Source organism: Pholcus phalangioides, unplaced genomic scaffold (assembly GCF_987345545.1).
Source record: "Pholcus phalangioides strain wild (caught in Gottingen) unplaced genomic scaffold, Ppha-v1.0 ptg000016l_1, whole genome shotgun sequence".
NCBI classification, from domain to species: Eukaryota; Metazoa; Arthropoda; class Arachnida; order Araneae; family Pholcidae; genus Pholcus; species Pholcus phalangioides.
The window spans coordinates 6,796,830-6,812,349 of NW_028301609.1; the positions used below are offsets into that span (position 1 = coordinate 6,796,830).

The 15,520-nt window shown below is 42.3% G+C and overlaps 1 protein-coding gene across 1 annotated transcript; it reads right to left on the bottom strand.

Moving 5' to 3' along the window:
* Positions 1-290: 290 nt before the first annotated feature.
* On the bottom strand, positions 291-1,025 carry vnc (GNAT family N-acetyltransferase vnc). The gene has a single exon (XM_089245915.1). It carries the CDS (start codon positions 885-887, stop codon positions 387-389), a length of 501 nt encoding a protein of 166 aa, XP_089102041.1. The 5' UTR covers positions 888-1,025; the 3' UTR covers positions 291-386.
* Between the last annotated feature and the right edge of the window lie 14,495 nt (positions 1,026-15,520).

Sequence of the window (15,520 nt, forward strand, 5' to 3'; positions counted from 1 at the left end):
ATGACCAGAGTCAGCCATTCTCGAGGATTGGCCTTGAATTGGATCGAACCCAACTTTTAAATTTAATTTTGCGATTCAATTTTACGTCAAACTTGTTATGGCATAAGAATTCTGAAAAACAAGTTCTGGCCTTAAATCAGGCTATAAAGGGCCCGAACTTATGAGGGGAACGGGATATGATAACTTTATACAGCAATTAACATAGATTACAGTGAGCTTGAAGAGGCTGTGATGTATTTCAGCTAAATATCAAAAGGCAATAATACACAACAAAACGATTAACTCATCGATTGTCAAAAAATTCAACTTATATTGCTCGCAAAACAGAAAAGGAGGTTCACAACAAGGAACGCATGCAATATGAATTCGGTAAACAACACACATTATCATTTGATTTCTCGCTCGGAGATTTTCTTCTCGACAACAAAGTTCGAAAGATTCCGCTTCATCGCGTAAGCGTCCTCCCCGTCGGCGTAGTACTTCGGCTCGATCTCGCTTATCTGGAACTTGAGCGTGTTCGTGTACAGGTGCAGAGCGGCCCTGTTGCTCTTGCGGACGTGCAGCGAGACGTACTTCGCGTTGAAGCACTCCACCATCGCCCTGGACGACTGATCCATGAGCTTCTGGGCGAGTCCCAGTCTGCGGTGGGAGCGCTTGACGGCCAGGGACGTTATGTGCCCGTGCGGGTCGTCGTCGGAATCTTCTTCCATCTTGGCGAGGACGTAGCCGACGATCCTTCCTTTCTCGTCCTCGGCGACGTAAGAGAGCTGGGGCCAAGATAACCCGTGGTAGAAGTAGTACTTCATCTGGTAGTTCTCGGGCAGGCACAGCAGGTTGCAGTGCTGCATGTTCATCAGATCCTCGGGTAGAGCGCAGCGGATATTCATCGCTGATTAATGTCCGTCACTGTTTAAATTTCGAATAAAATAATTTATTACGGTCCAGTCTGTGTGTTATGAGACAATTAGATGCCGGCCTAGAGGAGACCTCAAAGGAGTACGAATAATAACAAAAACATTGCATTGCAACCAAAGCTAAACGTTACAACTTCGTCGTATTTCTTTCTGTAAATATCATAATGTTACGATTTATTTTATGTTTGTCGATTGACCACACGTCCCGTTCCCGTTCGTGATTTAATGTTTTTTTTCCTCGAACCAATATATTGATTCATAACAATTTATTTTTTTCCTTTTTTATCAGCTTACGAATCTTTAATCTGTATCATTAGGGCTGCTATATTTCGAAATTTACTAACGAGAACGCATGCACACGCACATTTGCAAATGTTACTTGAAAATATTCACGATAGATGGTAGCACTATACTGATGAAGGATGATAAAGCAGGTTTCCTGTGCCGCTCGCAACGTGATTCGCCCAGCGCGACACGCCGTCCACTCACCAATAAGAAAAGCAGCATGACTTTTCCTATAGCCACTGGAATATATAGCCCCTATCCAGTTGCCTTAACTTTTCCTACAGAGCGCAATGCGGATCACGACAGCGCTTTACGTCGGGCGTGATTGGCGGACTGCTTCTGGAGGAGTCAAATGTGTCGTGCGCAGCGCGTTTTGCCTATGTTCTCTTCACTCGTGTGTGTTCTTTCCCTTCAGGCAGATTTTCCTAGGAGTAGGTTTTTTACACCGCGTGAACCGAATTGGGTCATTGTACGTCAGCAGAAACGTGTTACATAATCACGCTAGGCGTTTGTGCTTTCCTAGCTTGGCGCATCAGATATCAGGGCGGCTATATGGCCCTGGTTAAGCCCCTTATTCTAGTGGCTATAGCCCTGGCAACAGCTGCTCTGACGTCTGCATGCTCCGGTTTGAAGGGAAGGGAAAGAAAACACAAGAGTTGGCTGCGCACGACGCATTTGACTCCTCCAGAAGCAATCCACCAATCACGCCCGACGTAAAGCGCTGCCGTGAGCCGCGTTGCGCTCTGTAGGAAAACAGTCATGCTGCTTTTCTTATTGGTGAGAGGATGGCGTGTCGCGCTGGGCGAATCACGTTGCGCGCGTCACAGGAAACCTGCTCCTGGAAATCATCACCCGAATTTTTGATCGATCTCTCATCGAGAAGAAATACACTATCTACCAATAAGTATTTGGACACCTGTGATAGAAAAGAAAAACTAACTTTATTCAAAATCAATAGTTGGTAGAGCCTCCACGAGAGGCAATTACAGCGTGAACCCTCCGGGGCATACTTTCCACAAGTCCTTGTGTGACGGCCAGTGGTATTTTCTTCCACTCGGCTTGGAGAAGACATGTCAGTTCCTTCACCGATTTTGGAAGTGTAGGGCACTCCTTAATTCGGCGATCCAACTCGTCCCAGAGGTTCTCGATAGGGTTCAGGTCTGGGCAGGCCAGTCCATTCGATGAACCCCATTGGCACCATACCAAGCCTTGGTTAACCTCGCAGCTGGCATTGTCGTCCTGGAAGTAACAGGGGTCCACCCCGTAAAACTGCCACAACGTAGGAAGCACATTGTCATCCAAAATAGTGCAGTAGGCATCGGCGTTGAGCTTACCATGAATGACTGTTGGCACAATGCATTCTGGCAGGAGACGTTCTCCAGGCAGACGCCAGACCCAGACCCTGCCATCCGAACAGTAGAGGGTGAACCTTGATTCGTCGCTCCAAAGAACCCGTTTCCACTGATCTACGGTCCAATTTCGACGTGCTTTGCACCACATTAACCGAGCAACGCGGTTGGACTTTGTGATCAAAGGCTTATGGGCAGCCGCACGACCATGAAAACCAATCAGATGTGCTTCCTTACGGATGGTATTCATTGAAACAATACTCCCGGATGCCTGTTGAAACTCCTCGCGGATGAGGGCCATCGGTTGGGTGCGGTTCTTCCGAATTTCTCTGGACAGCACCCGTCGGTCTCTATCTCCCAGTTTCGTTGGTCTGCCGACTCGGGGCAAATTCCGACAATCACAGCTCACCTTCCACTTCTTAATCACATAGGCCGCTGTCGATTTTGGGTACTTCAGCTCGCTAGATATGTCCCTTACGGATCGGTCATTTTTGTGATACCCGATAGTTATACCTTTCTCGAAATCAGAGAGCTCCGAACTGCGCGGCATCTTGCATGCGACTAATGCCGATGTTGTTTCCTACACGATATATACCGGCGGAGGGCGTGACGTATCTCAGGACCGCAGATATCGTCATTCGCATAGGTGTCCAAATACTTATTGGTAGATAGTGTATAAGTACTTCACTTTCTCTCTCTATTTCTCCTCGAAGATATCACTTGTGTGTGGGTTACCATACTTCAAAACTTAGAAATGAGAACGTATGTACATTAGGGTGTGGGTCACCGTTTTTCTATGCAAAAAAAAAATATATATATTTTTTAACTTTTATCCTTCACAGCACGAAAAGGGTGCCAAATGATGTGTCTTTAGCTCACATATAAATTTTTTTAAGAATGGAATGGGTTATCTTCTGCCTCCGGATTGACTTTAAAGAATACATATTTTGAAAAAAACAACAACTTTATTTGATGATTGTCACACACACAGTGAGGTTTTAAAAAAAAAAACTAATTTGTGTCTATTCTTTAAAAAACAAATACCAATCGCATGAGTAACATTTATTTATTACAAGAAAAAGTTTACAAAAGTGGCATTTATATTATTATCATCATATTTCAAATAGCGCAAAAATCCTTCTTACTGTTGAATTTCGGCATAGCGTTTCGAGACTACTTACTTACTTACTAACCGAAACGGCGACCCAGTCCATATTCCGAAGGATTTCTAACCGATAGGTCACTGCCGGGGTAAAACAGTGTATGACAGTGGATCAGGTATATTTAGGGTGACCATACATCCCGTATTTCCCGGGACAGTCCCGGTTTTCTTTCTTTTTCTAGCCGTCCCGACTTTTAAGCAAATGTGTCCCGGGTTTTCCCGTTTTTTGCATGACTCTACTTGGATTTTTATTCTCTATTGAAGTCAAAGATCGAAAATATTTTTGAACTCATAAATAATATTATGATAATTACAACTACAAATAACAACATTAATCTCCCACATTTGCCTTGGTAAACGTTTTATTTTGTGGAATCCACTGCAATTTGCAGTGTAGCTTCGTTTCCCGCCATTGCGATTTTTCCGTAATTTCAGCAATATTTGGCAACATTGTTTGGCGTCGTTCTTGGCAATAATTGGCGATGTCCCGTATTTTCTCGTATTTGGAATCCCAATTTCCCGTATTTCTCTCGAGGAAATATGGTCACCCTAGGTATATTCTACTTCTGCCAAGGTATATTCTACTTCTGCCAGTCAATGAGATCGATGTAAGATGATACATCAAATTTTACAATAGGAAGTTGAAACAGTCGGAGTCTACTTCCCTGAATGCGGCGGGCTGCTAGTTCACGGATGTGCGGTTCAGAGTCGGTCAGCATTGCCATCAATTAATTTTCAGGGTTTGCGACGTAAGTGTTTCTTTGAGAATTAAGGGATATATTTTGCCTTTGAGTTCTGCGAACAAATACCTAGTTGCATCGATGAACTTGTTCTGTGTTCCATCTTTACAGGAAGGGTGAGTTTTGATAGCAAACCAAGTTGGAGCGAGAAACTTGACACGCCATACGTTGCTAGAATTATTAAATTTTCAGAAGGAGATTCGATCAAAACGTACAATTCGATTAGCACGAGTTAGCCATCGGGCATGAGACATTTTCCCTGGCGATTTGTTGACCATTTTTGTCGCACCATGGTAATTTTTCTGCACGCGAGGGCTAATTAGACCGGGACCTACAGTTTATTGCCGATTCCAAACGGCAGGCTTGTTTTTTATACTCATCGAGAGGTTGGTGCGGTAACCCCTCGATGGAGGACTCCCTGCGGTAGCAATCTTTTTCTGCGGTCATGTCGCAGTTTCTGTTGTGTGTCACCCTGTGTCAGGAAAGTTTTCTGACAAGGACGAACCGGGTATCAAACTCGCGACACCTCTAAACATTCTTTGGTTTTTTAGGCGAATATCTTATCGACCTGGGCTACCGTGTCCCCTCGTTTTGTTCGCTAAATCTCTCTCTCTCTCTCCTTAGGCCTTTTGAAACTGCTGAGACGCTCTGTTTTTCTGTCAAGGATTATGACTCCCGCAATACTGTTGAATGGCCTGTCTTCAAAGTGGCCCATCAGTTTGAATTTCTTATCAAATGGCCTGATAAGAACCTAATAGCCCCGTTTATATGTTCAAGATTGGGGGTAGCTTTGGGGATTATTACCTGCAAGGCAACAATTTTTCCTTATGGGGGGAAAAAAGGTAGGACGGAGATCCATCAAAAGAGTCCCATATTTGTTGCGGAATAATGGGGGTGACTTCGACTTCTTCCCCCATAATCCTTTGTGTCGCGAAAATTGCTGTTAACTCCTTCGTCGGCCATCTTGAGCCAACTACCCGTTCAACCCACGTAACCAGTGACGACATCCGAAAATAAGGGAGAATACCTGCATCAACTAAAATGACATGTAAATGGGTTCTAGCGAAAATCCCTGTTACCGAGAACTTCTCGGGATATTTCATTGCACATGTAAACGGCGTGAATGTGAATGATGAATATGAACTTGTGATCCTCTAACGAGTCCTCTCCTTACCTGGCTAGAAATGCGTACCTTCTGATTCGCATACTTACTTTCGAAATTTTTAATCATATCTTATTTTCATGAGGCCCCTGGCAGGGCCGGGCTCAAGCAGGTGCAAAGGGTGCGATCGCATCGGAATTTAATTACAATGATTACGTATTACTGTACACTCAACTAGAACTGCTTTAAAAAGCCAGATCGTGAAGATATGTTGATCTATTAATGAAAAATATGCCAATTTATTAACAGAAATACATAGGCCTATGATAGTAAATCCGCGCGTGAGTAGTACCCCCCCCCCCCATTATCCTTGAATGGGGCCTTGAGTTTTGACAGAACCCCAAGGCTAAGCTTTTTAACTGGCTCCATTAATATTTTTCAAGAAAATTTATAGTTCTAAATATTGGAAAAATATAAGACCAATACTAAGCCTCCCCAACAAACCCTGTCAGTCTTTCCCATGTAGGGGGGCGGAGCATAGTCTTAACAGCACCATCAGTCCTCGGAACAGATTCTCTGGGCACGTCGCCCTATCAGACTTGAGGTCCCAACCACTCCCCAATCAATATATTTTTTCGTGTATTAGACATTATTTTGTTTCACGTACGTCTCGTTTACATAAGGCTGCTATCCACCTGAACTACCTATGAACTTATGCCTATGCGTTAAGACGGCCCTGTCTTCGGGAACGCCCTCGGAAAGGTTCTTTGACGGATCCGAATTCCGAATTTTTTTAGAGGGCCCCCATAAGCAGCGGCGTCGGAAGTGTTTCAAATCCGTGGGTGCTCGTCTCGATCTTTATATAGAAATTTTTTATTTCGAATCAGTTCTGTGGTTGCTCAGACCCATGTTACAAATTTTCGTGGTTGCTCGGCCACCCACAGTACCCCGGGCTCTGACGCCACTGCCTATTAGTTGATTTTCGTCGTGCAAAAATGAGTTAATCTCCGGGCTATCATATCTCTTGTGGGGGGGGGGGGATATAGCATGCTTGTATTAAAGAGGGGCAGCAAAATTTATTCACTCACCGGGCCGTTAAATGACCAAACCCGCCCTTGGCCCACCCCTGGGACATACATTCTAAAAAAAGTCATTGTTGAGGCTCAGAAACCATTGTTGCCAGACAGTTTTTTGCCCATGTCGGGCATTTGTCCAGCTCTGACGAACTTTAAGTCGAGTGAAGCCTATCGTTCAATCCAGGTTCTGTTTCGTATACATGCAAAATCTGGCGACGATCGGTCTTAAATTGTAGATTTGTGTAGAGAACATATACACACACGCCCGCGCGCACGGAAAATTTATTTTATATATATACTAGCTAAATATAATACCCGGCGCTGCCCGGCGGTTTTCGTCAATGAGGTTTTTTGGATCATGCGATATCTCCCTCTTTCTTTTGAGGGACATACAAACCGTGTCTAATTTAACCAATATGGCGCCTTAGTGCGCGACTCACGAAAGAAACAAATCTAGATTTAAAGAAACGTAGATATAAATATACAGGGTGTTTCAAAAATAATCACCCGATTTAAAAAAAAATCATAACTATTCAGCTTTTAATCCGTTTTGATCGAATAATGTATAGGTAGAAAGAGGGAAATCTTGAGTTTCACGATTAAAACGTGAAACTCAAACTCATTCTTTAATTATGAATACTAAAAAGAGAATACGAAGACATTAATTTTCATCGGCCGACAGGTAACGCTAACGCTCTTCGTTCGGCCGCTACTTCATTGTTTGTCAAAATTGGCTTTTCCCACAGTTAGAAACCGATTCGGATGACTTCATTTTCCAGCAGGACGGGGCAACACCACACTGGAGCTTGGAAGTTCGAGAATTTTTGAACAATCGCATTCATAAACGATGCGATCGGCCGTACGGGACCTGACGATTTAGTTAAACATCACTAGCCTCCAAGATCGCCGGACCTCAGAATGTGCGATTTCATCTTGCGGAGTTTATAAAAGACTACGTTATGTGCTGCTAAATTAGCCGAACCAGGGCCGGATTAAGCATTTAGCAAAATAAGCACGTGCTAGCTAAAAATTCCTACCTACCTATTTGCATATTTACTCTTGAAAATCGGAACCAGATCTAATTGTCACTTGACAGCCTAGAGAAGTGCCGAGATGGGCCCATGCAGTAAACCAAGTTCTACAGAATAAGGACATGATTTTTGTGGGTTATTAGTGGATCAACTGTGTAGTTTGATCTGTAGAGGTAAAAGAAATGCTACCAGGTGTAAATTACAAGCTTGAGAATGTATCTAAAAGAAAAGATACCCAATGTAACGGTGATTCATCAGAAATAAGATACCTATTGGCAGGGCCGCAACTGGATACTTGGTTGGCCAGGGCAACTACTCATTTAGGCATCCTCCCCTCGTAATGCTGAGGGATAGGTTAAATTTGCGCCCCCCTTTTTGGATGCGCCCGGGAACCAGATCCAGGCCCCCCCCCCCAACTAGTTGCGGCCCTGCCTATTGGTAATATTATGGCACTTCTAAGATTTAATGGTTTCTCCTTGGAGTGTTGTTACACCCTTAACCTCATCAACCGTTCGTCGTGGTGGTGGGGTTCTAATTTCAAAAATTCTCAAAATGTGACCAGAAATCACCCTGTACGAGTTTTGTAGATGAAAATACAGTGTACACAAAATAAAAAAAATGTATTTTTATACGATTTCCCACCCCCGTCCTCTAACATCCAATCAGACAGTTGTTGCTCTTTCTCTTCTGAGCCCAACAAACTAATTACACGTTTTTAACTGCATTATTCCCTGAGATATTTAAATTCAAAAATCGGAGATAGGTCCGGGCTTAGGAGAATTTCGCGGCCAATTGAGAAAAAAATTTTGCTGTCCCTCTAAAAAAGTTTTATGTAGTTGCTCCCCGACTTACAAACTTTCCGAGTTACGAACGTAAATCTTGAAAGGGAGTTTTTTTTCAGAAAGAACGCATTTTATTACGCTCATTTTTTTCATTATTTCAGGAACGCGTTGATAGTCCGGATCGTAATCAAACACGATCCATTGAGAGGGAATAACATTTAAATTAATTTTACAAAATTCATAAATTATTAATAATAATTAGCACGTGGTCCACCTTCTGACATTTCATCGGGGCTCGAATCATATCGAACAGACATGAATTTTTGTCATACTTTGAAAGAGCTTCATCATCTCTATCAAATATAATTGAAATATAATTGATTCGGTAACTGATCATTTTTCGAATTTTTTGTTTCTGTTTTCGTTTAATTAATGTAAATTGATAGGAGTAAAAAATCAAGTACTGGAATTCCATGACCCCCACAAGGGTGGGGCTGACAGGCGGGATCGTCTTAAGAGCATCATGGGCCCCCGAGCCAAGAGATATTTTGGAGGCCCATCCTGTGAGGAATTATGGAAAAATTCAACTACGTCCCGTACCTTTTCTCTTGAAAAGGTACTTCGGGCACGGCCCCGGGGGGGGGGGGCATGCGTTAAGCCGGCACTGCCGGTTCGTACCAGGCGCCCTCCTTTTTCAGTTTTGAATCTGGTAACCCTATCTGAAGATCACATAATCCGTATTTTCACTTATTTGTTCGATCATCCATATTGTCCGAATGTTTTTGTAGAAAGAAATAATTTTATGACATGAATGTCGCTCTCCACTTGTTAATACAAGATATACAGAAGACTGGATGTTGTGAAGATATTTATTATTTGCGATGTTAATTTTTTTTAAGGAAGGAAAAAACTCACCTCTGCCTCTACCGGGAGTCGAACCCGGGTCCCTCGATTGCCGGACGAGTGCTCTGACCACTAAGCTACAGAGGAGATAGAGATTTTCCTTCGCTAGAGCGTATATATGCCGAACGGAACCGTGCAATGGACGGTGAAACCGATCAGCTAATAGCTCATGGACGACGAGCCACCAGAGGGCTATATATATGACATGAATGTCGCTCTCCACTTGTTAATACAAGATATACATATATTTTTTTCCTTCCTTAAAAAAAAATTAACATCGCAAATAATAAATATCTTCACAACATCCAGTCTTCTGTATATCTTGTAAAGAAATAATTATTTTTTCTACATAAAATCAATTATTGCAAATTTGCGAATTTTTTTACCGAAATTTTCGTCTCAAAAAAATTTTATGCTAAGAAAATAAGAGAATCTCTCTCTCCCGCTTTTTTTTTTCCATCATCGGATGAGTTGCCTGAAATTTCGAGATTAGATGGCAACACCAACAGTATGTAAATCAAGCCTCAGAATCTCTGTCGTCTGCTTCTCTCCAGGTTACTAGTTCTGGACGTCTCCTTGTGTCCTGAAAAATTTACTGAACTGGCAGTTCAAACTTCCAGTTCTGTTTGTGAGCTTAGCTTGTAGGGAACCGAAGAAACCATCTGTCGTCTGCTCATTAAGAGGTTCTTTGTTTTGGACGTCTCCTTATGCTCAAATAAAATAACGGAACTTTCAGTTTAAATTTCCAGTTCAGTTTATTAGCTTTGTTTATAAGGAACTAAGCGGAATAAAGGACATAGTTCATCGCCACATGAGTCACTTTTAAATTTGAGGTTAGATGGCAGCACATTACTATAAAGTGGAGTTTGGAAAAATTCGCTTTTTACGATTTTAACAGTCGTCTGCTTGTGTGAAGGTCCTTTGTTTTGGATGTCTCCTTGGGTTTTGAAAAATTACTGAATTGGAAGTGTGATTATTCTGACCATATTTCCTCGAGAGAAATACGGGACATAGGAATTCCAAATACGGGAAAATACGGGACATCACCAATTATTGCCAAAAACGACGCCAAAACCAAACAAAGTTGCTAAATATTGTTGAAATTACGGAAAAATCACAATTGCGGGAAATGACGCATTACTGCAAATTGCAGTGGATTAAAATGTATTCCACGAAGAAAAAAAAAGTTTACCAAGGCAAATGTGGGAGATTAACGGCCGTATTCACCAACACAGTTTCAACTGCAATCGCAGGTTAAACGATCAGCGATCGACACGGATTGGTTAAAATCCTTTATTTAACCAATCCGTTTCGATCTTCAATCCTTCCACCTGCGATTGCAGTTGAAACTGTGTTGGTGAATACGGCCGTAATATTCCCATATACAGTTGTAATTATCATGAAATAATTCATGAATTGAAAAATAATTTCAATCTTTGACTTCAATAAGGAATAAAAATTCAAGTAGGCTTCGTGTGAAATACGGGAAAAACCGGGACTTTTTCCAAAAAGTCGGGACGGCCAAAAATACAGCAAATACCGTAAACTATCCCTGGAAATACGGGACGTATGGTCGCTCTATTTCTGACGCCTTTTTCTATTCTTTTTTCTTTTTTTTGGCCTTTGACCATGAGATAGATTTACTACATCCCATTTGCATTATCTTTTATCCCTATAAACTACGAATTATTTTTCTTCTATTCAACCCAATCAATCTTGAGTTCGAGCAAATGCTGACATATAAAGACATAAGAAAAAAAATAAGAACTAAACATTCAAATGAATTAGTGAATCACAATATTTCATGCAATCCAAAACCGGCGTAGGTACTGTCAACACCAGCTAAATCTGCTGTAGCTGGTGTCGGTACTGTGCAGTCGAGCGAACAATGATATTGAGACAGATGTGAGATGCGGTTTTCCTTCTTCTAGGAGCTGTTTTTGGACAAGGCCGTGGAGGTAGAATAACATCTACCTTGCTTAAAGGCAACTTGGGTTCTCATTTTCGGCGAATTCAAAACGACGATTGATCAAAACTTGTGCGAGATAAAATTTATGAACACGCAATGATGAAGCGATATACAGGGTGCCCAAATAGCTTGAAAATTCATAAAAATTGAAGGAATTGGTATATTTGAGTGCGGTTTTGCGAAAACTTATTAACTTAAAAATTACTTATAAACTTATTTACTTAAAAATCTCCCTAAGGGAGATTAAATATAGAAAAAAAAATTTTATAGTTCAGATTTTGGTTGATAGAAGCCGCAGCGCGAAATCGAATCACTGGAAACATGCAAATGAAAGTCCTATAGCAAGGTGTACGATTAACAGCTCATTTCTGAATTTTCCTGTCACTGGCGCTTACATAAAGTTTTCATTGTTGACATTGGTGGATGAAACCTTACTGGTGAACTTTTGTTTTACCTCAGCCGCGAATCGCCGGCTGAAGCTTTACGGACGTTCCAGACACAGAAGAGATTGAAGAAAGATTCAGATCCAATTACTCATGTCGGACTAGCTGAGTGGGCTAGAGCGGCAAATTTGAGAAATGAAAGGCGGTAATGTAAAGAATGAATGAAGGGTGGCAAAATTTGTACAGCCCGCATGCGAGGAACCATAATTCCGCTTCTGCAAGACGGCAGTGAGGACGGCAAGAGGAAGAACTCGACCACACTCCCGCTAATCTCCGAAATGTTGGATAATATCTGATTTTTATAAAATAATATGGTTAAGTGCATATAGTTATGTATGCCACTTTGGTCAGCACCTCCTAGAGATAGAAGGCCTCTGCAGTCTTCTTGTGATGTCAGTAAGTAGTCCATTTTCCCTCAGAATTTTCAGGGGGAAAAAATTCCCTGCTCGTGCCAGTATCATTGTTGTGAGCAAAAGAAATGATCGGGCTCAGAATTGGTGATTTCTATGCCCCGCATCCAATCACTATGCGGTATTTGTGAGCCAACCAGGAAGATTCTACGCCAAAATAAGAAGAAACGAAATAGGATGCTGTGTTTCAAAATGTGGTAAACTTGCTAGGTAGTCTGAATGACATTTATGGCAAACAGTGCAGAGCCCTTCTATCTCTAGGAGGTGCTGCTTTGGTCCCCTCCCGAAACATGAGTTGTCCCGCTCTCTGAAAGAAATTTCTGGTCTTGGTCCTGCTCTTCTGTACACATACAGTAGATCATAGTTTCTCAAACTTTTGTTCCCATCCCCCCTTCTTCAAAATTGTTTTGTTCTCATCACCTCCGAAACACAAATCTTCCCATAGGATCCTATACTAAAACTACAGCTTCGATCGCCCCCCCCCCGGACCATTCGATATCGCCCACTGAAGCAGAACGTTTTGGCCGTACAAAAAAAAAGCGGAAGGAAACACACAGAAACATCTTCCTTGTGTACTTATGAAAAAGAATTCAATATAAGAAAAGAAACGAGGACTTATATAGAAGTGATGACCTAATCGGGAGAAGGAAGAAAAGAGTTCTTGCGCAAACCAAGGGGAAAAAAATCTCTACTTGACCCTGGGGTAGAGCTAATGAGGCTTGACTCGTAAAATATGTCAAAATATCCCAGATAACGCAATGAATGAAGGAATTAATTGCTAGATGATTGAGCGACGAACGGTTACTCTTGCTAGATCGAGATGATAACTTTTGCACTCACAGCTTCGTTCCAGACACAGCTTTCGACATGGCGTCCGTCAGTCCTTATTATTGAAAAAGATTACTCTAATCGTATGATGAACTTCCATTTCTGTAACTTTGTTGCAGTTCATTCGATGCAAAGGGCGAAGGTTCGCCTAAAATATACGAATTATCATCGTTATCTTGAATTCTGGAGCTCTTTTGAAGACTCTTGCGCAAGAAACACTTTCGTTTCTCAATCATGGACTATATATTATAGGAAGTGTGTCTGTGTGTTAATACTCTATCGATGTATCTGTTGATGCCGCGATTAGGCTGAATTTAAGCGGGGGCCTTCTCAGTGGCCCCGGGACACACTTTTTCTTGGGGACCCTCTGGAAAGGGTTATGCTTATAAGAGGAAGGATTGTGCCCCTACCCCTTATTATTTATTCAATGATTCGTTTTGGAAGCGAGTCTCTCTCTCTGAGAACTGAACGCAAACACTGAGAAACTGAAAACCGTTTGAATGAATATTTTTCACATAAGTAAATTTGAATGTTGAGGGCCAGCAGCAAGCGCATTATTGAGCAAATAAGGCGTGTGCCCCGGTCGCCATCCCCCCATACTTTTTAGAACCCCAAAATTCAAGCTGAATTACTCGTTCACTAACTAACCGAACATCTTTGACCGCAGTTGCAGGAGACTCAATTCCTAATTTGCTCAGGGTCTCTTCATATCAAATATCAAAAATCTGGATTACTCTGATTCTCTGTTCGTTTCCTTGCTTTTTTTTCTGGATGCTTCCTCTTTGTCCCTTTCCACCTTTCTGCCATCCCCCTCCCTGCACTTTTCCCGAATCCCCCCCCCCCACATTGCGATTTTCTGAATTTGTGCAACCCTGCTCCTTCCCGAATTTCTACTCCTTGCTCTCTTTTTAAATTTCTCCACTTGGGGCCATTCAAGTATTACGTAAGCAGATTTTCAGCCATTTTTGACCCCCCTCCCTCCCCCTGTCAGCAAAAGTCAGCAAAACACTGACCCCCCCCCCCCATCAGCAAAATTTCGTCAGCAGCTTAGAATATTTCATATCTTCAAAAAGGGGTGGTTGATGACGTAAGCAACCTTCAAACCCCCCTCCCCTTGTCATCAAAAGTCAGCAAATCCGAACCCCCCCCCGATACTAACGTAATACTTGAATGACCCCCTTGGCTGTTTTCTGAATTTTTACCCCTTGTTCTGTTGGGGATCCGGAGTCTTTGGTTATAACGGAATTGATGGCGATAGATAGGAATTAGGGACGAAATAAAGAATCAAGAAAGGAAAAGGTTTTTAAAAAAAAGAGCCAACACTCCACTTTTTTTAACACTTTCCCAATCGAAGTCGCGAAGGAAAAGTCGCGAATCCGACTAAAGCTGGTGTAACGAATGTGTATTGGTTTACCACTATAAAGTGCTCCAGTTTTGAATGCAGTGGAACTTCGTTTAATGAGCGATTCGTGCAACAAGCAAAAATTTGTAAACAAATTTCGACTCGATTAACGAGCGATGATCCATACTACGAGCAAAAATTTTGGCGCTTTTTGGTTATTTTCACGTTATGACAGCTGGGCTGATGCTTTTTCGCTTTCATCTACGCATGTTCTGTGTAATTGTGGGTAAAGTCTCTGTTGGTAAGTCTCCCTTACATTCGCCGGTCAACGTGCCTCACTCGAAGAATGAAGACACGTGCGAGAGGGTCTGTTTACAATACGAAACAGGATGTAGCATTGTAACCACGCGTATGCGAGTTGAGTGACTTGAAAGTTTTTTTTTTTTAAATTCTGTCTGGAGAAAACTGTGGGCTGATTTAATTTTTTAACGTGACTTTGGAATGACATGAATAGGAGCCAACATTTGTCGAAGAGATTGTGTTTTGGGGGGGGGGGAAGGGGGAAGCCCATGGGACTGGAGGTACATGAGGATGACATTCAATTACTAGAGGGCGCGGTAGCCCAGGTCGATAACATACTCGCCTAAAGTACCAAAGGATGTTTAGAGGTGTCGCGAGTTCGATACCCGGTTCTTCCTTGTCAGAAAACTTTCCTGACACAGGGGTACAACAGAAACGGCGACATGACCACAGAAAACAATTGCTACCGCAGGGAGTTACCCATCGAGGGGTTAGCGCACCAACCCCTCGATGAGTAAAAAAACAAGCCTGCCGTTCGGAATCGGCAATAAATTGTAGGTCCCGGTCTAATTAGCCCTCGTGTGCAGAAAATGACCGAGAAATCCTTAAAAGACGACGAGAGGAAGTGTCATTGGAATGGTTTCTTTTTTTTGGAAGTCACACATAAAGAATAAGTTTGTAAACAAAGTGTCCCGTAAATCGTCCTAAACGATATAGTCCTCCTCTCTCTTGTCGTGTATAGCAGAAGTTTTCAACCTTTTCGACAACAAACCCGCGGCCCGGTTTCATTCATTTTTGTGAGTCGAAGGCCTGGGCAAATACACGACCAACAGAAAATGAATAAGGGAAAATGAAACGCTAATCATTCGCGGCCCGGTATCGGG